Source organism: Pieris brassicae, chromosome 6, assembly GCF_905147105.1.
Source record: "Pieris brassicae chromosome 6, ilPieBrab1.1, whole genome shotgun sequence".
Classification (NCBI taxonomy): domain Eukaryota; kingdom Metazoa; phylum Arthropoda; class Insecta; order Lepidoptera; family Pieridae; genus Pieris; species Pieris brassicae.
Window position 1 is genome coordinate 5,224,761 of NC_059670.1, and position 24,587 is coordinate 5,249,347.

At 33.3% G+C, this 24,587-nt stretch overlaps 2 protein-coding genes across 2 annotated transcripts; both read right to left on the reverse strand.

Annotated features, from left to right (window-relative positions):
• Positions 1 to 8,092: 8,092 nt before the first annotated feature.
• Positions 8,093 to 18,490, reverse strand: LOC123711317 (venom dipeptidyl peptidase 4-like). The gene is made up of 15 exons (XM_045663837.1): positions 18,434 to 18,490; positions 18,022 to 18,145; positions 17,814 to 17,911; positions 17,616 to 17,690; positions 16,877 to 16,929; positions 15,968 to 16,155; positions 15,537 to 15,706; positions 14,071 to 14,298; positions 13,139 to 13,371; positions 12,607 to 12,817; positions 11,920 to 12,157; positions 10,253 to 10,400; positions 9,644 to 9,804; positions 8,814 to 9,025; positions 8,093 to 8,233 (listed from the first exon to the last, which is right to left on the reverse strand). The coding sequence occupies exons 1-15, from the start codon at positions 18,434 to 18,436 to the stop codon at positions 8,129 to 8,131; spliced, it is 2,247 nt and encodes a 748-aa protein (XP_045519793.1). The 5' UTR covers positions 18,437 to 18,490; the 3' UTR covers positions 8,093 to 8,128.
• A 1,478-nt stretch (positions 18,491 to 19,968) lies between these two features.
• LOC123711318 (apoptotic chromatin condensation inducer in the nucleus-like) lies at positions 19,969 to 24,057 on the reverse strand. The gene is made up of 6 exons (XM_045663838.1): positions 23,922 to 24,057; positions 23,158 to 23,830; positions 22,560 to 22,767; positions 22,111 to 22,255; positions 21,408 to 21,520; positions 19,969 to 20,719 (listed from the first exon to the last, which is right to left on the reverse strand). Exons 2-6 carry the CDS (start codon positions 23,730 to 23,732, stop codon positions 20,630 to 20,632), a joined length of 1,131 nt encoding a protein of 376 aa, XP_045519794.1. The 5' UTR covers positions 23,733 to 23,830; positions 23,922 to 24,057; the 3' UTR covers positions 19,969 to 20,629.
• Between the last annotated feature and the right edge of the window lie 530 nt (positions 24,058 to 24,587).

The following is a 24,587-nucleotide window of genomic DNA, read 5'->3' on the forward strand; positions in this document are numbered from 1 at the left end:
TTACGCAAGCCGGTTTCCTCACGATGTTTTCCTTCACCGTTCAAGCGAATGTGAAATCCACGCATACACAGAAAGTCCATCTGTACACAGCTGGGGATCGAACCTACGACCTCAGGGATGAGAGTCGCCCACTGAAGCCACTAGGCCAATACTCCTCCAAAATTGCTATAGAAACTAGAAGTCAACAAGATTCCCTAAAAAGTATCTCCGCCACATACATAACTATTTACATAACTCTAAGAAGTAATAGGTCCAAAAACAATATTTCAACTGTGCTTCCTTTAGTCTTGTCCTAAAGCTAGTACACAAAGGCAAGCCTCCAAGTTAGATATTTCAGGAGACCACAGATTGATGATTGGGATTATATAATCTTACCTTTAGACTGAGATTCAAAAACATGACACCGCGAACTATTGCTGCTGTTTAAATGTATTTTGAAACTCGACAGCCTTACCTCTAAAACTAGATCTTAGTCCATTAGGTAGGTAACCTAATTTAGTTAAAGTTGATCACGTTTATTCTAAACAAAGTTTACGAGAGGTCAAAACGTGTGATACCAATTTGAGCCCTATATTACGTACGTTATTCATGAGTCATAGTTAAAACTTTTAAAACCCTCAGGTGTAGGTCGTGAGAAAAATTGGATTTTGATTAGTAAGTCATAATGTACACAATATGAGATACTAACAGGTTACTAACATCTTTTGACGTCAAGTTTTTCCCCTTTTTCGTGATAAGCACGATTGGAACAACTGTTTACTGTTTATATGGATTGCAACTAAAAGCAGTCTAAAATGTGAGCAAACATCGCTTTGTAAACAGTTTATTATAATATACTATATTAACATATGAAAAATATAATGTATCATTTCTCAAGTACACAGTATTTTAGGATACGTAACTAAAATATTTTGTGTGAATATAATCACTTCCCGGACAATCGTGTATTCTAGGGTCCTTTTGAATCGGTGAGAGGAAGCCAGTCACCTCGTCTGGAAGGTCAATGTGCTTATGATATAATCTGGGCCGGTTTTCCCTACATTATAACAGTTATTTAATAATATGTAATGTTTACGGCCAATCTGAACCGGCCGTGGAGTGTAAGCAGTAGTCAGGGTTTATTTTATATAAAAAATAACTATTGTAAATTATAAATTTACTTGTACATTTTTCGAAGTTCCGTTATGAGTAACACGTGCATTTTTTGAATGTACAACATTAACCCTACTCATTTGATATATAACGGTTTGAGTATTTTTTTTAGCAGTAGTAACTACAACAAAACATTAAAAGCGCGGGAAAGTCAATGAATTTTCAAAGTTTAATTTGATTTTGTATATCTTACTTTTATCCTTTATAAATAACAATATTAGTGTCATGGAGATCTTGTAGCAACTTCGTTTACCTGTATGTATATTCATGAATTGTTCATAGTAGACAATATAAATATTTTGCAACGTTTAATAGCTTACATCAATAACAGAAACCGAACAAAAACGACAATGAAGTGTCGCTTTGTCACGCTCTATTTTGTTAACCTTTTATTTAAAGTTTAAAATTAATCACGTAAATGTTAAGGTTGTTTAAACATTATCTATGTACATAGTTATAAAATGTATTTCTTTAAAATCTACCAGCTGTTGGGGTTCAAGTGCACAAGCACTAATTAAGATTTATGTTAGAATGCTGGCAGCATTAAAGATACACTTCACACTAAGTTTTTTTAAATTTGTTTTAGTAGTCTATGTATCCTTTTTAAATTATTAGTATAACAATATAAGTTAAGAATATTAAAATATTATTGATTTCGTATCTCATAAAAATTCGAATTAAATTCGTCAAATAACATGAAGAGCTAGGCACTTTATGACGCCTCTACTTCGTGGGACGCGATGCCAATAATGAGTTTTTGTACTGCGCGAAGGTTTTGACAACAGCGTGACGAATATTAAGAGAACAACTTCAAACTTGCACGCAACGAGATCTGTATTGCTGTCACTATTGGATGTTACAGTTTCGTATTTTAGTTCAAGATAAGTGTACATCTTTAAAGGCTGACAACAACCTTCCGACGTTAAAGTCGTGCATGGGTGATGGTAGGGCTTTATTCTGGCCTACCTCTTTACCTATATGCATATACTATATTCTTATAACTCAAATTCATTCCCGTTGAATGAAAAAAATCAATGTGAAATTATTATAATGATTTCAATAACCAGACACTTGCTTACATTGACGTTTTATTGGATTAGCTGTTCACATTAATTTTCATAGTTTATTACCTTAATTAACCTTTATGCTTAAAGTTAAATACTAAGGGTAAATAGATTCCGTTATGATAGAGTGTGATAGTTATATTTGTCAAGGTTTTTAGTGACTATATTTTCCTTGTAAGTTACAAAGTCTAAAGTAAGGTAAATCTATATTTACCTAACTATAGACCAAACCAACATCCCAAAGTTTTCCAAAAATACTTCCATAGAGTTCTTGTCTCTATATTTAAATGCGCTCTGTCCGAATTCTAAGCCATAGAGTTTAGAATTATTGTCTAAGGTAGTGAATCACCTCCGAAAGTTTTTCATCTAAGAGATCGAAAATAACAAAAACGTTTAAATGATTATTTGGAATTTACTTTAAATAATTAACTTATGTATGATAACAATTATAATTACGCCGCTTAATAGATTATCAAATTAAAATGTAATTTGATCACATCATGACACATTAATTTGGAAATTATTTAGAAAAATAATTAATGCAGTTAAGAAGGAAAATATCATGTGTTGTTACAATTTTCAACGGATTTAAGCTATATATTTAATATATTTATTACATAATAGACTTTACTTGACGTTGAAAAAACGTCGTGATGAACGACCTTTCCATATCTGAACGGATATAATTCCTTTTTAAACCATTTTTTTTTAAACTCACCTAAAGTTACTTTAGTACTCACTCAGGTATAACATTATTAAATTATTGTTATAGTGTCACATATACAAAACTAATTATATAAATAGTTTTTTTATACTTCGTTTATCGTCCCGTCGAAATTTAATTCGATTAACTTATTCTTAAACGTATTTTCCACTGACGTAACGATTGGCATCGCACGTGTATCGTGTTTGTGTACCATTATGGCTTCGTTACACAACATATAATGACAGCGGTCGGAGCTCCTGCTTTCGAAAAACTAAAGAACCATTATAAAACTATATAAACACTTTTGCAAAAAACCGGGCACCTAAGGAAATTTACGTTCTAAGCTCGATTGATTTCTTCGAAACACTTCCAGATAGTGTTCCTGTGGGCTTTACAGCACTCGCCGGCATCGGTCCTCTCCACACAAAGATAATGTAGCCTAATCAAAAAACTATACTTTATTCCAGTCCTCTAGAGTCCATGAAGCACAGACAACCAACTGAAGTCGACCAACAAAAAGCCTCCTCCTGACCGTCCACAAGCTAACTTCTACTCCTCTCAAGTTTTAGATAGTCATTTCAAGAGTAGACATAAAGAAAAGACAATTAATATCTTGTAATAATTCATTCAGAAATTAATGGAATAAAATACTCATAGTTGAGGCCTCACATTGCATCTGTAATTGTTTTTATTTCAAGTAACACGGTTATTTAATCAGAGCTATATAAGTAGATATGTCTTATGTCTTTAAAATGCTTAATGTATTACATAACTTTGTTGATCTGCCGGTATATTGTCCATAGGCTCTAAAAATTATATCAAATAGTTAACATTCATCTTGATGTACGCACTGAAATCGCAGTTAATATACAAATGTGTCAATCGCTAAAGTAGGTAGGTCAAGTAGGTAGTAGGTAAAGTAGATCTTTGAATATGAAGTATTCTCGTAAATTAAAAGAATTATTAAGTAGATATGAATATTTTTGTGGAAATAGAGATCCCATAGACATTTTAGCAATACGCAATGTTGGCCTAAAGCGTGCGTCTCTAATTTTTTTAATTACGGCTGGTCCCAATAGATTTTATCTTTTAAATATGCCATTAACATGTAAGTTGAAGCCAAGCATCGATAAGGCAAGTTTTATAATCCAAAAATCAACGACATATATCAGGCACAGAAGTCTGATCACTAAATAATATAAAAATTAAAATTATCAAAGAAACGAATGCAGTTTGCCCATGTAGGGTTGTAGCGCCGCTGCATTATTATTGAAACTAAAGTTGTACTCTCCGTACACGTAACACAAAAATATTATACAATTCTTCTTATCAAACGATGCCAGTATAACCTCTTAGGTCGAGGTCACGAGGTGCGGACGATATATCGTCCAACGAATGGTTTTATTAAGCCGGATATAATTAATTTTAATCGCCTTTTTATAATCGAAAGTAAAAGTAGTGTTTCACATAATAAAGTCTGGTCTTTAAACTTCCTTAAGATAAGGACAATACGGCGTATTTAATGTTCTTTCTATGCGAATGAGTAAAGTACTTATTATTATTATCACCCTCAGTATAACCTTTTTCTGTGTTTTCGACTCGCACTGTCCAGCGTCAACAAGCTCCCATTCCGATTTATGGATAGCAAAGGTTTTCTGGTTTTTTTTATAAAATCAAGTAATTGCATAATAGTTTTATAATTAAGCTGTAAATATATAAATATTTTTGAAGTATCGTAATCATCTATCTATATTGATTTTTAATCTAAATCTAGTACGACTAGTATTCTAATAAGATTTAAGGAAGTATTCATGCGTTATTGTTAGTTAATAGCGTATATTGTATAATCGTGATCAGTTAGCTCCCTTTCACTTTGTCGGGCGCCAACCTCTCAAATTGATGCAAGTATTGCATACATCGATATAGTGTTGTACGTCAAAGAACGTGACCTATATTATATACTGGAGGTATTCGGAGGTTCAAGAATGTACTGGTAATATAAAAAATCATCGGCGGTACAACCTTTTTAGGTTTGGGCCACAGATTTCTGTATATTTCATGACAATTTGTTATTCTAATATAGGCAAGTATATATATAAGTGATAAGCCTCCTTTTAAGTCCTTTTTAAGTGATAAGAATTTTTGGCAAAGGCTAGCCGGTTTCGAGCGCTCATAGAAAGTCTATTGGTGCACAGCCGGGGATCGAACTTGAGACTTCAGGGATATGAGTCACACGTTGATGTTACTTAGGCCAACACGCCTCACTTGTTAATATTTATAATGACTCCGACATATATAATAATAATTTATTATATATGTCGGAGTAACGGCTTTACTGTCAGCTGCATATGTTAGTGTCTTAGCGCTTACAAATTAACAACGTTAAAGTCAAACTTTCTCCGTCATATTACTGGTGTATATTGTAGTATTTTTAGGAAATGAATAAAAATAATTATAATTATAATAAAATTTTATCTTGGAAAGAAATATCTTAAGCTTTTTATAGTTTATGAGCAGGCATATACGGAATTCTTTTAAAATATCGTTAAATGTGTTTTACATATCAGATTGATCGAAGTGGAAGTAAAAATCACTTTTTACTTCCACTTTAGACGTACCTAAGGACGTCAAATATGTATTTGATCTACAAAAACCCGTTAGCTTCCTTCACTAAATTCTACTTCCTATTTAGAAGACCGGTCTACTTTTTGCTCGCCTCTGTGGAATGTAACTAGCCCCTAAGGTTTTAAATAGACTTAAACGTTAATATCGTAATATAGAATGATTATACGAATAGAAACAATACCGAGTAATTAGTAACACTGTCTTAAAGAAATTGAAAGATCCGTAAAAACTGCCAAAACCAACTAGGAGCTATTTTATTTTATTGATAAAAGCTTGCCAATGCTCGGCACACTGATACAATAAATCAGTAGGTAAAAGAATCACAATATACAATTTAGGCTAACGCGAAGAGATACAAATATTAAACAAAACAATTAAAATTACTAAAACTTATTTTTAAAGTGTGACGGGAGCAACTAAGCTCGTTTGTCGGAATACTCAATCTGGACATCGGTAAGTTTTGACTAAAACGTGTTCTTCAGAAAGGAGGGACTGGAATGATGGGATGCGTGGCGTTGGGGCAATCAATATAATTGTTAAATATTAAACGCAAACAATATATCAATTAATTTTCTACGATTCACCAATGAAAACATCTTAAAGTGCGTTAGCCTGGTTTCGAATGTTGGCAACTTTTCGAGATACCACTGGAGAAATGTAGATGCCACAGTAATCTGTTTTGTTATCTCTCGAGTCGAAACATATGCGTCGCATAATGCGGCCTCCTGAGCTATCTTCGGAACGGCCTCTGGTCTACTAATCAATCCCAACAAGAGTAAATTAATAATTATTGGCAACCCTTATTTCACGACGAGAATTGATTGGGCCAGTACCTCCTGTACATATCGACGGTGTGACTTTAAATATTAGCCATAAAGTAAAAAAATTGGGGGTAAATATTCTAAATTAATACTGGGAACAGCATGCTATAGAAGTTAGCCGCAAATTATGGTATGTCCAGTATCCTTCGATTTCTTAGTAATTTCCTTACAACCCTTATTTCACACTTTTAGCACTAAAACCTCACTGGCACAATATCTCCTCCTGCCATTACTGGACTACGCCGATTCTTGCTCTTCCGATCTAAACGAGAAATCGATAAATAAACTGAATAGTCTCTAAACTTTCTGTATCGAAATTATATTCGGTCTAAGAAAGTACAATCATATCTCTAATTTCCGTAAGCGGTAGCCCATTCGTTAGCGACGTGATGCTCACGTTCTCCATCCCTATATAACATCCTGTTCATACTAAAACTCCTTCCTATCTCAAAAATGACTTCAAATTTTTGGGAGCCCATAACTATAGCTTACGCTCTTACGAAAACTATAGCCTTGAAATCCCATCGCATAACTCCTCCTTTCTTGGCGAATCTTTTAAAGTCTCTGCAGTTAGGCTATGGAATTCACTTCCCGTCCCTATTCGCTTAGCTCCTTCTCTATCATCCTTTAAATTTCTTCTGTACAAACATTAACTGTCCACATCGTATCCCTAACTTTTGTACTAACTACCAACTGACACTGAAAAGTACACATGATCTTAAATTATCCTGATCATGTGCACTTTTTATCCTTTTTTAGTTTAGTTTGTTTTTGTGTTCCTGTTTGTCTTACTATAGTAATAGTTTTTCCACTTGAGTGGTTGCCTGAAAGAGATCGCTCGTAAGGCCATTTACATTGTAATAAAAAAATCTTTAACATTTATCACCTTTCATTTGTGCAGTGCTTGTTATATAGACTAGATATTTTGAAGATTTTTTTTAAACTCTCTCTGAATAAAACTCTCCCATATTAAGACTATACAATGCCTAGGGAGGCCATGACATCATCCTCATCCAAGCGGCGTCACTATCAACTCAAACACCCACAAAAGATCATTCAGTGATTCGTGTGACCATTGATTCACGTTCATATACACAGCCCTCATTTTGGATTCCGGATTTTTTTATTTATGTTAACAAAATGTATATTGTATATTATTTAACTCCTTAAAGAGTATAATAGCAACGTACTGATTGAACACTCTTACTCTACATGGATCATTAAAATAATATTTTTGGAATAAGCAAACTAAAATAATTTAGATATAGCTCCATTTTTTTAAAATAAGAATTACATTATGGTAGTTTGTTTGTTTTTTTTAAGAGTATATACAAACATTTTCAAAATCACCATGAAACGCTTGAACCGCTAAAGCTACTCTATAAATGACCTCCATTGTAACGTTAATGTAGAGGATTCGCCGTTGTAATTAAAATTGCTGGAGCCCACGAAAAAAGGCTCCACCATCACGAATGTCGAGGCTATTCAACTTCTTGACACCACGGGCCTAGCGAGAAGATTGAAAAGGACAAAACCATTTGAATAAATAGTAAATGAAAAAAGTTATTCTCAAGTGCTAAGTGAAAAAATTAAACACAAGAACGGAGTGTCTTTCCCTTTACAATGATTGTATGTAGTGCTATTGGACACTTTCTTATGTAAAATATACTTATTAGTAAATTACTTATTAGTCTTAAGATCGATGTACCAGTAAGGAGACAATGTATTAAAAATAACAACAATTTATTTTCAACTTATTTCTAATCTTCTTCCGGCATCTTAATGCACTTCTCCCAATATACATTCATGGTTCTATACCTGTGCATGTTGACACCTCGAAGACTGTGTGCCTCGTCAGGATATGACTGGAAAAATACAGATATTCTAGTAAGCAGTAAAAGAACAAATGTTTTACACGAGCAATCACTTTCCAATGCTTGGCGAGCACAACTAAGATTGTTGCCACCTGACTTTTTTAGCTTTATAAATTCAATCTCGTACATAAAACAAACAAGCTTTCAAAAATAATTTTTTTAAAGAGAAAGTTTATCAGCGTTGGAAAAAAATTACCGTCACATTTATTCGGTTACGCGTCACATTTTCCATTACCATCTGTTTCTACCACGGTTGATTCGAAGAAGAGATTCGAAGCCATTAATAACAAAAATATACAATAACGATAACAATGATAGCAATAATTCTATTAAAATTAATGAAATTCTGTGTTAATCTTATTAGTAATAAGGTAAAATGAAATAATTGTATTATTTGTATTCATGTCTATGATAATAAACCCCTTTTGTTAAACTTTATCTAATTTATCCTTATTTAACCAATTTCTGTAAAGGAACAGGAGATTATTTTTCGAAAAAAAGTCATATCTTTATGTTTCACTTATTACGTGTGTACACTAGTACACGCACACATTTTTTAATATGAACTTACCATTTGTTCGAATGGAATATCTCGTTCTTGCAACACCTTCATGAGCTTAGCTGCATTCTGGTAGTGCACGTTGTCATCCGCGTTGCCATGCATTAAATAGAAGTTGCGTCCGCGCAGCTTCTCCGCTAGAAGCGTGATGTCACCACGCTGGTAGCCTTCTAGATTATCTTCTGGAGTTGGTCGACCCATGTACCGCTCCGTGTACATTGTATCTATAATATCGTATACATTTTTAAATCTTTTCTTATACTGCGTATATGAATAGTAAAACTAATAAACGACCATAACAATTAGTGTAATTTAGGTAACTAGTCATACATATAACAATTGATTCAAAAGTTTAAAATTCGCCCGGAGGAAACAAATTACAATATATAAATCTTCTGTGTGTGTTTGTAATTTAACTGCTACTAAACGGTTGGAAATATTTTGTGTCTTTAAGTGGATTTATTACAAAACATGGTTAAAGTTGTACTAATTTATTTTAGAAACCTTAGACAATGTACTGAAAATTAGAAGAAATTTGGACAAATTTATCGATAAAACTTCTCGTATTTTATTCAAATAAATTCTTTAATGTAGATATTTTAATTCCTCTTATTGAGGCATGAAGATACATTTGAGAGTCATTTCATATATTTCAATGGTTATGAAGAACAAAGAAGGCTCTCAATCCATAACAATTATTATTTCAGGCATTATTATAGGACCTTGTGATACGGCGGGTGCGTAATCTCTAAACATTCCATTTTCCTAATTTTATTATATTTATATGTAGTAAGGACTCTTAGATTAGTATATATCTGATAAAATAAAATAAAATAGCTTACTATAATACAGCCAGGAAGTCACAGGTGCTCCTGAGACCCCGCATTGGAATAAATTCTCTTCATCATGTAGTAGGGTTAAAAGGGTCGCGTAGCCTCCATAACTGTGACCCCAAATACCCACACGGCTTCTGTCTATGAACTCATAGCGATCTAGTACTTGTCTGAAATAATATGTTTTAATTAATAGCAATTTCAGCTATTATAGTAAAAATGGTTAGCCAAGAGGCTTGAGCGCGCGGCATAGAATCGTTCGATTGACGTTCTTGTCGTTCTATATGCACAGACCAACACATTGTCAGGAAACAGACAGTCTTAACCCTGAATTCGACGGCATGTGTCAAGTGCCAAAATTACAGGATCATTGTAAATCATTAATGTGATCAAAATGATCCTGCTGTATTTCGCAATTGAAGTAGTAACTAATGTACTTTTACAACAATTATATGTAATTAAGAAAATTAATTCGACTTAGTTCCCAAACTATTCGTATAAATTTCATTAGAATAATGGAGTCATGAAGAGGTCTACTATTATTATTTTTAATTCCTTGAAGGTTTCATTTGTTTAGATTATTTTTGTTCAACTACATTTTTTCTAATGGATGCTTACTTTAAAATAACAGAATGATCTTCAATCTCAACTGTTCCAAGGCGATTGTTGATAGAAAACAGCATATCTTTACCGTTGAGACCCGCCCCTCTTCCATCAGCCAACATGTAGATTGTATTGCGACTTGTTGTTAAGTATGAGTGGTATCCTGAAAACAACGACAGAGATAATAAATATGACTGCCAAAGATAATTGATATACATTAAAACACAATTTATTAATGGATACGATATTTGTATTGTATAGTTTTGAAATTAAAATGTAAATTGTAACAAAGTTTCATTTTGATACCCAATAGTTGAGATTTCATTAAACTCATCTAACCAAAAATAAACAATTATTCGTATCCTATTAATCTGAATTTTTAATAAGTGAACATAAAATAAAATATTATGCATGTTAGAAAGAATCCATATCTTTTTCGTAAACTAAGTGATAGACATAATATTAATACTAGAAATAAAGATCAATTGCTCAACCGTCAAGCCTTCAAAGTACAAACATCTATTTAGTACCCCATGTACTGTGATAAACATTACAACAAAATACTTTATGACATTAAAACTAAACGAAAGAAAATTTAAAACTTTTATTAAAAATACACTTTGTATACAAGCATATTACAGATAAGATTATATTTAATCAAATCAAACTAGACAAAACCAACTGGTTGCTATTGTAGTCATATAAGGTTATATTTGTTTTTTTTTATGAAATCAACTTTGACGTAACACACACACTGGTTGACTGTTTCTTATTATTTCTTTTTTTTTCAATAATGTCTTGTTTCTCATTGTCTTGTCTAGTTGCAATATTTGTGAATATGTAAGTATCATGTATCTTCACAATAATTTAGTTAGCTGTTGGCTGTTGTTGTTTTTTATAACAGCATACGCCTATTTTATTTTAGTTTCGTAGTATTTTAAGGTCACATATAATTATCAAATCAATGTATACAAAATATTGTAAAAACTATTTTAAAAAAGTAAATATGTAGTTTCATGCCATTACATCTCCATATGAAACAACTTTTGGAAGCGGCAACTAGTTATTTTTTCATTATTTTTGTTTGTTTGTAATATTGAGTTTAAAAAGTGACTTTTTAATATGCCTAATTGGAATATATGATTTTGACTTAGCGATACATTTACATCGCGGTCGTGGGTATTCTTTTAAATTTACGGAACAAGCACGCAAATGTGTGTTTGAATGAATGGTGTTATGTTTTATCGACTAACTTTACCTCAATTTTTTTGTATAAAAAACAGGGTTTTAGTTATATATATATATATATATATACCTATATAAACCTGTTTAACTATATATATATATTCTTAATACGAAAATATGCAAATTACCTTATTGAAAAGATATACCCTTGCATCATTAAAAAAATTCAAAAACATAACGTAAGTTTTTCGTAAATGACGTTTTTTTTTATTAAAAATTGTTTAATTTAAACTAATAATTGATTATAAATTAAAATCTAGATAGGACGTAGAATAACAACACTGGCGTCTTCCGTTTAACCCTGATTGGTCAAGTTTCTCGTGTATGTATTTGATCTATACTTGCTTTTACAAAAGCATGTTTCCTTTCTTTACGTTTTATGATGAAGAAAATGGATATAACTAATTCCATCCTTCTTTTACCATTAAAACACTTACCCACTGTGAATGTATCGTAGACTGTGTTGGTATTGGGTCCAGAATACACGTAGTACACTAAGGGATATTTAATAGTGGTGTTGTTAATATCTAATCCTGGTGGTAGAAATAGCCTCACGGGTGCGGGATACCCGTTCGCAACTGGGACGGTTGTAATGATGGACCCTGGCTTGACTTTATTCCTCAGGTTGATCCGTAATTGGTCATTTAACTCCCAGTTGTACAAGATAGTTTGAGTCTGAAATTGACCAAATCAATAATTATATCTGTATCATCAATTTTTAAACGTATAATTGGAGGCAAATATATTATAATATATACATACAATTAAAATAAAACAAAGCTAAATTCAAAGTAACAACAAAACAAGGGTAGGCAAATATCGTGTTTCAATTATGAAATATATTATATGTGTATTTTAAAAGAGTTATTTATTCCTGAAATTGCCTCACGGGTGCGGGATACTCGTTCGCAATTAGGACAGCTGTAATGATAAATAAACATATTAATATATTTGAAATGAATTTTATAGAAGACTTTGAAACTTCGGTGATACTGGTACAAGCTTAAATATACCGTATTGGGGCCATTTGTAGGCTGATAAGAGTTCACTATGAAAGAGAAATTAGGAATAGGAAAGTAGTTGTAATGGGAAATTGTGATTTATATTTTTTAAAGTCCACTTACCAATGGTTGGTATATATAGGTAGCCGACGGTTCATTTGTGGAACTGCAAGTAATAGTCAAGTAAGTTCCTCCTAAACTGGCAGTAGCTGTGGCCCAAGTACAGGCTCCTCCGTCTGGCATCTCTATCTCGCAGGACAAACAGCCGATCCTTGAACCCGCTATGTGGACAGCTGATCTCCATGGACTACCCGATATTGTGCTTGTGTAGTAGCTGAATGAATAAATTTAGTCTATGGTTATATAAATTATATATAACATGATTGTAGTCTGTGTAACTCCATTCTTAAATGTTATAATGTTGATGGTCAAGAGTTTTCGGTTTATTTAATAACAACAAGAACAATTGATCCTGAGTGTAAAATTCGTTTACCGCTAAATTTGGCTTCCGTCAAACAAGTTTTGTATTGTTTTTTTTATATCTACTTATTGACTTTGTAGTAGAAAATACTCTACTCTAAATATTATTTATAACAGTTAACGGGTTGATACTATTTTGTATTGGAATACACGATACGAAACCATTACGACTTACTAGGCCAAATTATCCTCATCCATCCCAACGAAATTGTTCACTGTCCTGGCTCCGGGTGTAACGGAGCTGGAGACTTGGCTTCCATTAACCCTCATAGTCACATACAGATGCTGCCACGCGTGTCCATCTGCCTGTTCCAATGACCAACGTGTGGATACGTAGAAATCGCCAGCCCTGCTGAAGCGAGGTAACGCGATCGGCACCCAACCGTCTTGTTCTTCACGTTGTTCATCCTATATTAATTAGATTACATTAAAATATAATTGAATATAGTTTAGTGATAATTGTTTCAGAATAAAAGGCTGAGCTGGCTAGCCTGTGGCAAGACAGTTAAAGGGATGTGCTCACATACAGTGAGACGCTTTGACTCCATAAATTAGTACTCCTTCATTTTTAACAACCTACCTAACCTCAGGAATTTATTACTTAAGTGTTTGACGTATAAACGAGCATTTGATAGCATTTAGTATGACTGATAAGTTGGAATGCGATATAAATTTTATCCATAAATAGGTCTCTTTAACCAGCAGCTTATATCTGAGCGTCGTGCTCAAGAAGGAAACATCTGGAGTGCACAAGCTGTTTCTACTAGTTTCTGTCCAGCGCCTCTTATAGGTCTCATTAATCGGCAGCATATATCTGAGCGTCGTGCTTAGCAAGGAAACATCTGGAATGCACTATCTGTTTCCACTGGTTTTTGTCCAGCACCTTTCATATGACATTGTACAGTTTTTAGGGTGATGATTACTTGATCGGACCATCTGGTTGGTAAACGGCCACTTGATCAGTTTCTCCAAGTTCTCCGATGAGAACAGAGGCGATGCTCTGCGCAGGTAGGATCCAGAATAGGTTTACACTACTAAATCACGCAAATAAAACTGTTTCCTTTTTCCGTTTACCTCACATATACAATATAAAATAACAGATCTTACCTCGTACTGATTAGTCTGTACATTATAAATTCTTAATACAGTCTTATTTTGCCTTCTATTTAACCAATGTGCTGCAATCTCGTTTGCGGTAGGCCAAGTTACTCCGCCCAAAATATGGTCTTCTCCAACTTCCTCTGGAGCTTCGAGAACAAGGAAATTAACTCCAGTAGTCTGTATATTCCGTAAATCTACCACACGTAGAGTTACCGTTGGGTTTGTGTCGCCGACCTGCAATGGAATACATTAGAGGATTTAAGTTCGATCAAGGTTTTCAAAAAGGGTCGTCAGTGACGGGAAATAAAACTAGAAGTACGGGGAGAATTACACGTAAGAATATTTATTAGTATTGATAGGTATTTTGGGCGTGATTGGGAGAGTTAATGCTATTTACGATTCTCAAAGAAAATCCAAAATATTTACGTTTTGCATTACGTACCATTTTTTTGCAATTTTTACTAATCAACTACCACAGCTTTGGCGTCCTTTGTATTTTTTAGATAGAAACGTTTTATTGCGATTAATAAGTTAAATTCATCAGATGAGGTGAGTGTATGTTACTGATACATGATAACTGATACATATAAGCTATTTTTTTACAAATTGTGCCTAACTACTCAAGATACTCGTTTAATATTAATATACTCTTGTAATGATATCATAATAAAGAGAATAAAAGTTAATACAGGAAAAATAAGACATTTGTATGCCTATTTATATATGACTGATTGTGCGGATATTTGTAGTTGATCGATCTAACCACTATACAACTATCTTGGCAAATAAATCATTATTATTATTATTAAACAAAATCGATGGTGTTTCAAGAAGGTATCAATGACTGTATGCAGTTTACTTAGGCTGTATGACGCTGATATAGAAATGGCGAGTGAATGTTGTAATTAATGTTATCCTCGCAATCCTTTATGTGCAGCTAAGAAATCTCAAACGATGCTCGACTGGCCGTACATAGTGCTTTTCCCGACGTTAACATACAGTAGTGAATCGTGGGTAATGCTGTGGTAATGAGAGCGTAAAGAAGTGTGTGTAGTGTAACATTGTGCGTGAAATGTAATAGTGAGATACGTAAGCAGTGAAGTTTTAAAGTACTTATACGGATACGAAAGAGAATGATTATGTAGTTTGGCAATGTAGAACGGTTGAATGATAAGCTGTTTACAAGTAGGATACACAAGGCACTCGTCAAAGCAATGGTGAAGTATGGCTCGGCCTTGTGGTACATGCATGGTCATGAAAGTCGATGAAGCGTGAGGCGTATGTCAAGACGACAGTACGGAAAAATATTGACGAGATCCGTAATGAATATAATTATTGCAACACTTTCATAAAGGTCTGTTTTATGCTACACTAAAATACTAGAAATATATGCTTTTTTATAAAGTGAATCATGCCAAAGAGTTGGTGTAGTTTTTCAACAACAAGATATGTTTTTGATCAAAATAAATTACCTTGGGATATTTCAGGTCAACCATTTTTGGATACAAGTCGTCAGGATTGCTTTCGTCTTCGTAATAGTAATACGAATAGGTCCCGACCTGGGTGTCATTGTAACTAGCGAACGCCAAATAGCTGCCGTCCGGCGAAAACCAAGTTGCCTGACCCGTATACATGACATCCTCTAAAAAAAAATCTCTGAACGTTTCAAAAATTAGAAATGTATTTTTAAAAGACGAATATTTTCTGCAATTCTACTTTTAGTGCCTGGAGATAGCGTGACTGCCAAAAGATCGATACATTTTAAATTCCCATACACCGTTAACAACACCTATAAAGCTCACAATATCGGATCAGCTTCGATTCTTTGATATGAAATACATATATAAATACTCATTTTTAAACTTAATATAAATAAGCAACTCAACCTGAATAAAAAAATTACCTTCATACACCCAATCCGCATGTCCATTGTAAATAACTGTGGGTATACCATCATCGGTGATCCTTATTGCCTCTGTCGAGTTTTCGGGTAAATAATATAAATCGTTGTCTAAAACATACGCAAGAGAGTGGCCACCACCAAATATACACAGCTGCAAGCGATCGTGGTTTGAAACATTCACAACGTCGCTGTAAAAGAAATTAGGCATTAATTATACATATATTTGTCTATCTATACTAATTACTATTATAAAGCGTTATTATTTGCTACGATTTCGACATCATAGCGAGAACGCAGATTATATAACGCCACGCAACGTTTGAATCAACGGATGGGAAACTGCAGGGCAGAGCAAAATTATCTATATTTTATCATATTAAATATATAGTCAAATAAGCTTAACCTATTGCAAAAATTATGAAAAATTCACCTTAAATAGCAACATCGAAAATTATTAACATTTCAATGCGTTGAAAGACTAGAAGGAAAGCTTTTGTATATTTAATGTTAACGTATGTATGTAGTTACACACTTTATTCATTCGCTCACTGGACTCACTCACACACTCACACATTTGCACCCACACACTCACTCATGCACTCAAGCGTGTTGATAACAGTTGAAAAAACTAAAATAATAAAATAACAGATGTAATTAAATTTTATATAAATATATTTTACGGAATGTATAATTAAGTTTGTTATGAGAGAGCTGGAAACCCTGAAACAAGTATTTTTTACTTAAAAGGGTTCCCAAATCTTACACATTGTAATGCATGCATATGTACTTTAAATTAATAAACACATTTTTATTATATTTATTATGTATGAAACTTTCTTCCGATTCCGATCAATAAGTAGGTTTTTTATTAATATATGTTTAACAGGTAACTTTTAGCATGTTGCTTACCGTGTTTCGATATTGTAGAGAGTATACTTGGCTGTTGTTGAATAACGATAAACCTGTAAAACAATAATCATCTAATAGATACAGACCAAAAAACTCTTATTGAATTATATTCTTTTACAACTCTTTACTAATAGTTTAATGCTAGAAGGAGAATTTTGTAAACATATTTTTGTGTATTATATTTATCGAAGAAGGCAACTGCTCTCAACGTTCAAGTTACAGATATACGAATAATGGTATAGATACAAATCAGCAGAGTAATAAAGAGTTTATACAATATCTAATCCGTTGTATTTATGGGAAACATTTTTTGCCCACGAATGCCTTCCAGCCATTCTTAAAATGGTTATCATTTTAATTATACATTTGTTTTATTAAGCATATTTATATTATCTAAATAGAGTATCATTATCACAAATTTATTGTAAAATATAATCATTGATAAGTGATAACAGTTATTTTGTAAAACCACGAATCTTTTTCAGCTCAATATTTATTTATATAAAAATATGTATTTGTGCTTGTGTTATACAACGCTGAATTAATCATGATAACTATTTCAAATTTTGGTTTGAGCAAAACATTTACAATTCCCATAAATTTATATATATCATAGAATACAAATTAAAAAATCAAGAATTATATACTGACGGTTAAATGGATAAAGTTTTCATTTTGAAATTATCAGCCACAAACTTGTCTTTCTTATAAAATACTGTAAAATTAAAATGACACTTACAGATTCAACTTCACTTGGTGCCAGAATGTAATTTCTATCCGCTGATAATATTGGATTATTGGTGTTTAAAAAACCCTGAAAAATATTTGAACAACAAAATATTAATGGAGCCTCTGAAATCGAAGTATAAAACCCAGTTTCGTACACACATAAAACAAATAACTAGAAATATATGGTAAAACTTCTAATTAAGCTTACCATAAGTTCTCCAGGAACGAGTACTCGGCGTTGCAGCGTTGGTACGTCAAAGAGATAAATACCGGACTCTCCTGGCACGGTAAATGTGAATTCCGTATCTACGGAGTATCATTACACACATTTTTAATAAGGATTTCATCTAGCTCACCACTGATGTTTTCGAATTATTGTTAAATAGCAATAGATTTTTTTTGATCAAATAGCTTACCTGATATCCATCTTCCAGTGAATCCTCGTTGGGAGAAAGAGCCAGAGACAAAGTCCTCAAGCGTGAACGGGTTTTGCGCTGCTGCAAGTCCCAGCAACGCCACCCATATATACAACGTGCCAGTCTATCAAATAAATATATTTTGTTAAAATCAGCACGTAGCTTGGTTGTTAGCAAGATTTTAACAGGTCTACATCGAATCGTGCAAACTTTCGTGCCGGGACTTAGAGTAACCCTGGGCTTAGGTTCGACAAAGAGCCTTCGTTATTCAGTATAATTTCAAATCTGTGAATTGTAATGTCATCGTTCCAAAACTATTGCATAATAGAACAATTTCGTCGACTATTAATTTTCTATTGTATAAAAATGAGCCTGCGCTTTGTGTGTTTATTAATATTTAGGTCATACATACCATTGTGATGCACTTGTTGACGGCTTTCTATCGTCAACAGGACTGCTTAACTATCAGTAATATTTTCTTATCGGATAAGCAGTATCTTTAAAATAAATTATAGTAGCCATATAATAAAACCTTGTCTCAAAGAATGACGATTAGATATATTTTATGGATACAAAAATGTTAATTTTTGTCATGCCTGTTACATTGTGTGGAGATGCATTTTTAACTTTTCTACCTACACCAATAAAATTGTATTTCGAGGCTATAGCTATATACAGTCAAAATCTGTTATAACAACATCGAAGGGACTACTCATATTTGGTCGTAAAACCCGATAGTAGTAACAGCCGATGACGTTGTTATTAAATACCTAATACTTTGAGCCCCCGGGACCTTTGATTTTGGTCAATATAACCGGTAGGTTGTAAGCCTAACCTAAGCGATGTCGAAAATTATTTTGACTGTATTTATATAGGCCAGAGGAATGCCTTGCAGTATTGAAAAACTTTAACAATTACGAGATAATATTTAAATGTAAAGAAAACCGTCTAAGCCACTTTTGTATTTATTTAAAGTTCTAAAACAACGTCTATACAAGAAATAAAATTAAAAATAGGACACCACAAATTTTACACACATACACATCATTTATTTTAGAACATAAGCATCCTAGCAAGGGAAAAAATTAAACAAGCAACCTCAAAATAACTGAAACCTCATTAAGGGCATGATAATCCACGTAACATATACATATAAATAAGTTATATAAAAAAAACTAGGTCTATCAAGTCACGTCGGAGTTTTAGAGTTTCTAACTTGAAATTGTCCAAACGAGCCTCGTACGTTTGCAATAGACCACGCAAGTGTATACGATTGCTAAGGTTTCTAAGGAAACGTTTTTGAACTGATTCAATGACAATTGTGCATTTTAAAATATGGTGACCAGATAACAGTAACATATTTTAAAATACTACGGACAAGTAAAGAGTTACTGTACTTTGAACGCTTGTAAAAGATGAAGAGAACCTAGCATTCTATTAGTTTTAGGGCCATACCTCACCGAGATGCCATGGCGACGGGGCCAGCGACGTCGCCAACTAGTTCGTATTGAGATGTATGCCGGATAACTTACTGGGCCACCGACTGGCGAGGTCACCGAGTACCAGCGTAGGCAGAGTCGATCGCTCTGCATGCGGCGACTGGTGACGCTGGATACCTGGCGACGTTACGCTGGTAATAATATAATAGCAACGCAGTCATTTCCACGTCAATTTCTGACTGTCGAGACAGAACTGAATGCATTGGCGACTCAGTCACGCCAGACGTCGCCATAGCATCTCGGTGAAGTATGGCCCATATTGGCAACTGTTAGCGTGTGTTCAATTAAATTCAGGTTTTGATCTTAATATAAAACAGCTTTGTCATGACGCTTATTAAACAAATACACGTGTGAAGAAATATTGCTTCGTAAAATACTTTGTAAGAAATTTCAAAATATATTCTGATTGCGATTTTTGCAATACATTTTTAAATAAATAAAACAAACATTCTCACAGGAAACATTTATTGAACAATTACTCGTATAATGTTACACATTTCATACAAATAAATCTTCTCCCTACAAAAAAGTTAAAACTGTTCTAATTGTTCCACTCCAGACTTATTCCTTCTACATCTATCTCGATTCCGTCGATTCATCCAAAAATTCTTGATATTTCATTTTTGCTGTTTTAACCAGATTCAAGTAAGCCTTGCATTGGTGACCACGCAGAAAATTTATTATTGCCGTCACAACTCGCTCCATAGCTTTGTATGAGTACAAAACATGCAACAGCTGTTTTGTTTCATAACGTTTGTTTAATATCGTCGACGTATTAAACAATCTGCTTTAAATCCAAGAGCTGCAGAATAAAAGCACATGATGCATCTTCCGCAGCCTCCGATTGGCGCCTTAAGATTTCCTCCAAGCGAGCCTTTCTATAACATTTCGTTAAATTAAATCATCATTCTCTTGCGTCTTCACGTGTCAACCTAATCTAAATTCTTCTATTAATAAAAACTTATTAACCTGAAAATAAATGTTAAAGCAATATTGTAAGAAAATGTGTCGGGTTATATGTGTGGTTACTGTATCAAGGTATGCAGATGCATGTATGTGTGTGTGTGTGTGTGTTTACATGTGTGTATGTCTGTACAGACGGACCATGCTTAATGTCTGCGAGGCGGACGCCGAGATTCGTGCATTCGTCGCTCGTATTCAGCCATGTGCTGCCGTCGCTGCTCCTCTTTTATTGCGATCTGAAATATTATAAATTATTACTTTACCTGCCTGGATTCCTAGAAATAAATGTACTCATTTAAAGTCACAAAGATCGAAGTAACGTTGCTAAAACCCTTTCTAAACAAAAGTTTAATAAGTTATCGTATGGATATTTTGATACTTATTTTATTAATTTTAAATATATATGCGCTACAAAACACTTTTTACGGTTTATCTGACTAAGTAATCTATAACAAATGTGGAAACCAAATTAACAGAGAAATAATGAAATCTAGACACAAACTAAAACATACAAATTTTATAGTAAAGTTTTTTTTTACACATTTAACTATTTTTAACATTACTTAATTATTCATGTTTAATAAATCATAGTTACAATGAGAGAAGACTTTAAAGAGTAAAAATAAATTATCAATGCACTGTAAAAAAAATCAGTGCCACTACAACCTTTTTAGGTCTAGGACTCAAATTTCAGTATCTGTTTCACTATCATTTGTCAATCTAATAGGCAAGTGATCAGCCTCCTGCCTGACACACGCCTTCGACTTTTTGGGTCTAAGACAAAGTTTCCTCACGATGTTTTCTTCACCGTTCGAGCGAATGTTAAATCCGCATTTAGACAGGAAGTCCATAGGTGCACAGTCAACACGCTGAAGCCACTAGGCCAACACTGCTGCTGTACTGTATTAAATTAAATATAGTTACCGTTTCAGCAGAGAGTGGAAGCCAATATATGCAAGGAGTGGTCTTAGTTTTTCTGAACAAGTCATCTAAAAGTTTTGCAGGCGCTTCTTCTTCCTTCTTTTTAAATTTCCGCGCTGTTTGAGGACAATTTCAAGATCTTTATATTTATTTGATATATTACTAAAGTAAATAAAAATTATATACTAAATTACTTGGCCTAATCAACAAAATACTAAAATTCATCAAAATTTGCCTTGTTGGCTCTATGGTCTAATATTCAATTCAAATTTAGTAATATTGTTTGTTACCATATTCTAACATCAATCAAACTTAAATCTTGTTTTGAGAAGCTATAAGACCTCAAACAAGATAAGTTTTTGATATGACATACAAATTAATCACCGCAATAACTATACATATACAAAAAATGAAAGTAAGTCCAATTCAGGACATTCACTGTGCAAATCCAGAGAAAATGCATAAACAGACTGTAATGAAATTCGGTACAGAGATCTACTACTGTCTATGATAAAATCTATAACCTTATTTTGTAACAACACTTAAGTTTGGTAACTCAAAGCCTCAAAGCATTTTATTAAATTGTACCACCATTCACAATAGTAGAACGAAGGTACTATAGTAGAATATGCAATGTATACTGATTTTATATGGGCAAAGCCATAAGTAGCCACCAGGAACAAAAACAATCAAAATGTCATCTTACCTGGTTCAGGGCTTCTTTCAGGTGACCGATGTCTCCGTTTATCTATTGGTCTCTCTTCTCTGGGGTGTTTTTCTTTCTCTTTAATCTTTTCGTTCTTCCCTAAGTCCCACTCCCGCATAGCTGCCTTCCTCTCCCATGGTCTGTCCTATAAAAAAAATTAGTACTGAGTAAAACAATCAATGATAACCCTAATATGTAAGTTTAGATATGTGACTTAGTCAAAAATAATCCCATGGCACTACAACCCTATTCGGCTATATTATATGTCCGCAGATTGTATCTGGTTCGTCATTCATCTTCCTTAAATGACAAGTAGGTTATATATTTATTGTTTGTATTTATGACTTACTAAAGTAGACAACCTGTAGGTTAGTTAACCTTCATGCTTAATAATACTTTCTGTGTATCCTAGAATTTTATATCTGATCTTAATTAAGTAAATAACTTACTGTTTCACCCTTTTCTCTTTTCATGTCTTGCTCCCGAAGCCAATCTTCAACAGTTCCAGGAATGGTAGAGGCCTGAGCATTATTCTTATCTTCATTTGCTTTAGCCTTATCAAAATCTTCTTGTGTTGAGAAGTCCACTTGCAAGGACTTAGGATTAGATACAGGCCAAGTCACTCCGTGCAATGCATGTCTTGTTTCAACAGCTTGTCTGCAAAATCTTATTTATGAATAATCTACAAATATTTTAAATGTCACAGTATGTCTGCCTTTTACAATTTCACACTTGCTATGCCTATATTTTGTACCACATGTACAAAGTTGTGGGAAAAAGCTAGTTATATTATACTCATTATAATACATCTTAAGGCATACGGCAATATTTCTGTCCTCTTGAAGACTTTTAAAAAGAATTTACAATTTATTTTCTTTAACCAATACACACTCATGAGTATGTGCTACTTCTAACTACTAAATAATAATAATATCATATTCTGCTTAATATTAACTTAAAGAAGAAAATAAATAAATAACATTTTAAGTGACATGTAACTGATGCAAAGTTATTACATAAATGATTTAAATATTAAGGTAAACTTACTCTTCATTTTCATAAATAACAAAGCACTTTGATTTAATCTTATCAATCCAAAAGCCATTCTCAATAATTCTTCCTGTCCTTTGCAATAAATTCTTCAATTGTGGTAAAGTAAAAGGTCTGACCAGATTGGTTATATAAAGAATATTTGATTGTTGGTGTCTTGGTGGACTTGGTGGCTTTGCAATAATACTATCATTTTCTTTTACAATTGAAATTTTTCTTGATGAACCTATTTGTGTATCACAACTTCTTACGTTTTCCTTGTCTTTTTCATCAACGTCTTTCTTGTGATTAACATTATCTGTATTGTCAATGATTATTTTTGGCAACACTGGTCTTTCAATTTTTTCTGTGACTTCAATTCTTTTATGTTTTCTCTCTTCAATGACTTCCTCAAATTCAGTAGGCTTGACATCTGGTATTATTTCTTTAAGAACATCAGTTGAAATTGTTATAGACTTTTGAGATTGTAATTTTACTGGTCGAGAACCCCACCGCCTCTTTCTGTTAATAACAAGTGGGGCAGATTGTCCATTAGTTACATCTTCTGTTGGTTTTGCTGCTTCAACCTCCATTTTTATTTCTTCTTTTGAAGAGACTGTATTTGTCTCAGAATTGTCAATTTTGATCTCCACTTTCTTGCTGGATTCTAATTTTTCTTCATAGCTATTCTCTACAACATCATTTTTACTATCAGAAGTAAGAACCTCAGAAGGAGACTCTTTTTGTTCTGAAACCTCATTTTCAGCTTCATTTATACTTACCTTACTAGAATTTTGGGAAGTTTCTGCATCCTTTTGCATTATACCCGGATTGTTTGAGTCATCTTCCTGAGGTTCCTTTAATTCTGAAGATTCACACCTTATTTCTTCAGCATGCAATTCCAGAACCTCGGATCGTTCCAATGAAGGGCTTCTTTTTCCTTCTGGACTTTTTGTCTCACTTATAACTGCCTCCTCTTGATCTGGTTTTGGTGATGCAACAGTTGTGTCAGCATCAGATGTTTGATCCTGAACTTGTTTTTCATCAATTCCTGCATTCATACCTTCTTCATTATTGTCTTTAGAAACAACTTCTTCTTTAACTTCATCATTTGTAGTAGACATGGGAGTTTCATCAAGTATGCATTCTTTGGATTCCTGAGCCTCAGTACTCTGACTGATTTCAGAGCTGGATTTTGTTGGTTGAACTTCAGACTCTGTTTCCATTTCATCTCCTTGTCCTTCAACATTTTTATCTGCAGATTCTAACATTTCTGCGGTAGATTTACGCGTTCGATATTTAGGTTTCTTTTTTTCATCGTCATCGACACTTGGGGTATCACTAGAGCTTGTGGCTCGCGAATGCTTCCTTTTACAAACAAAACTAAAATAATAAAATAACAGATGTAATTAAATTTTATATAAATATATTTTACGGAATGTATAATT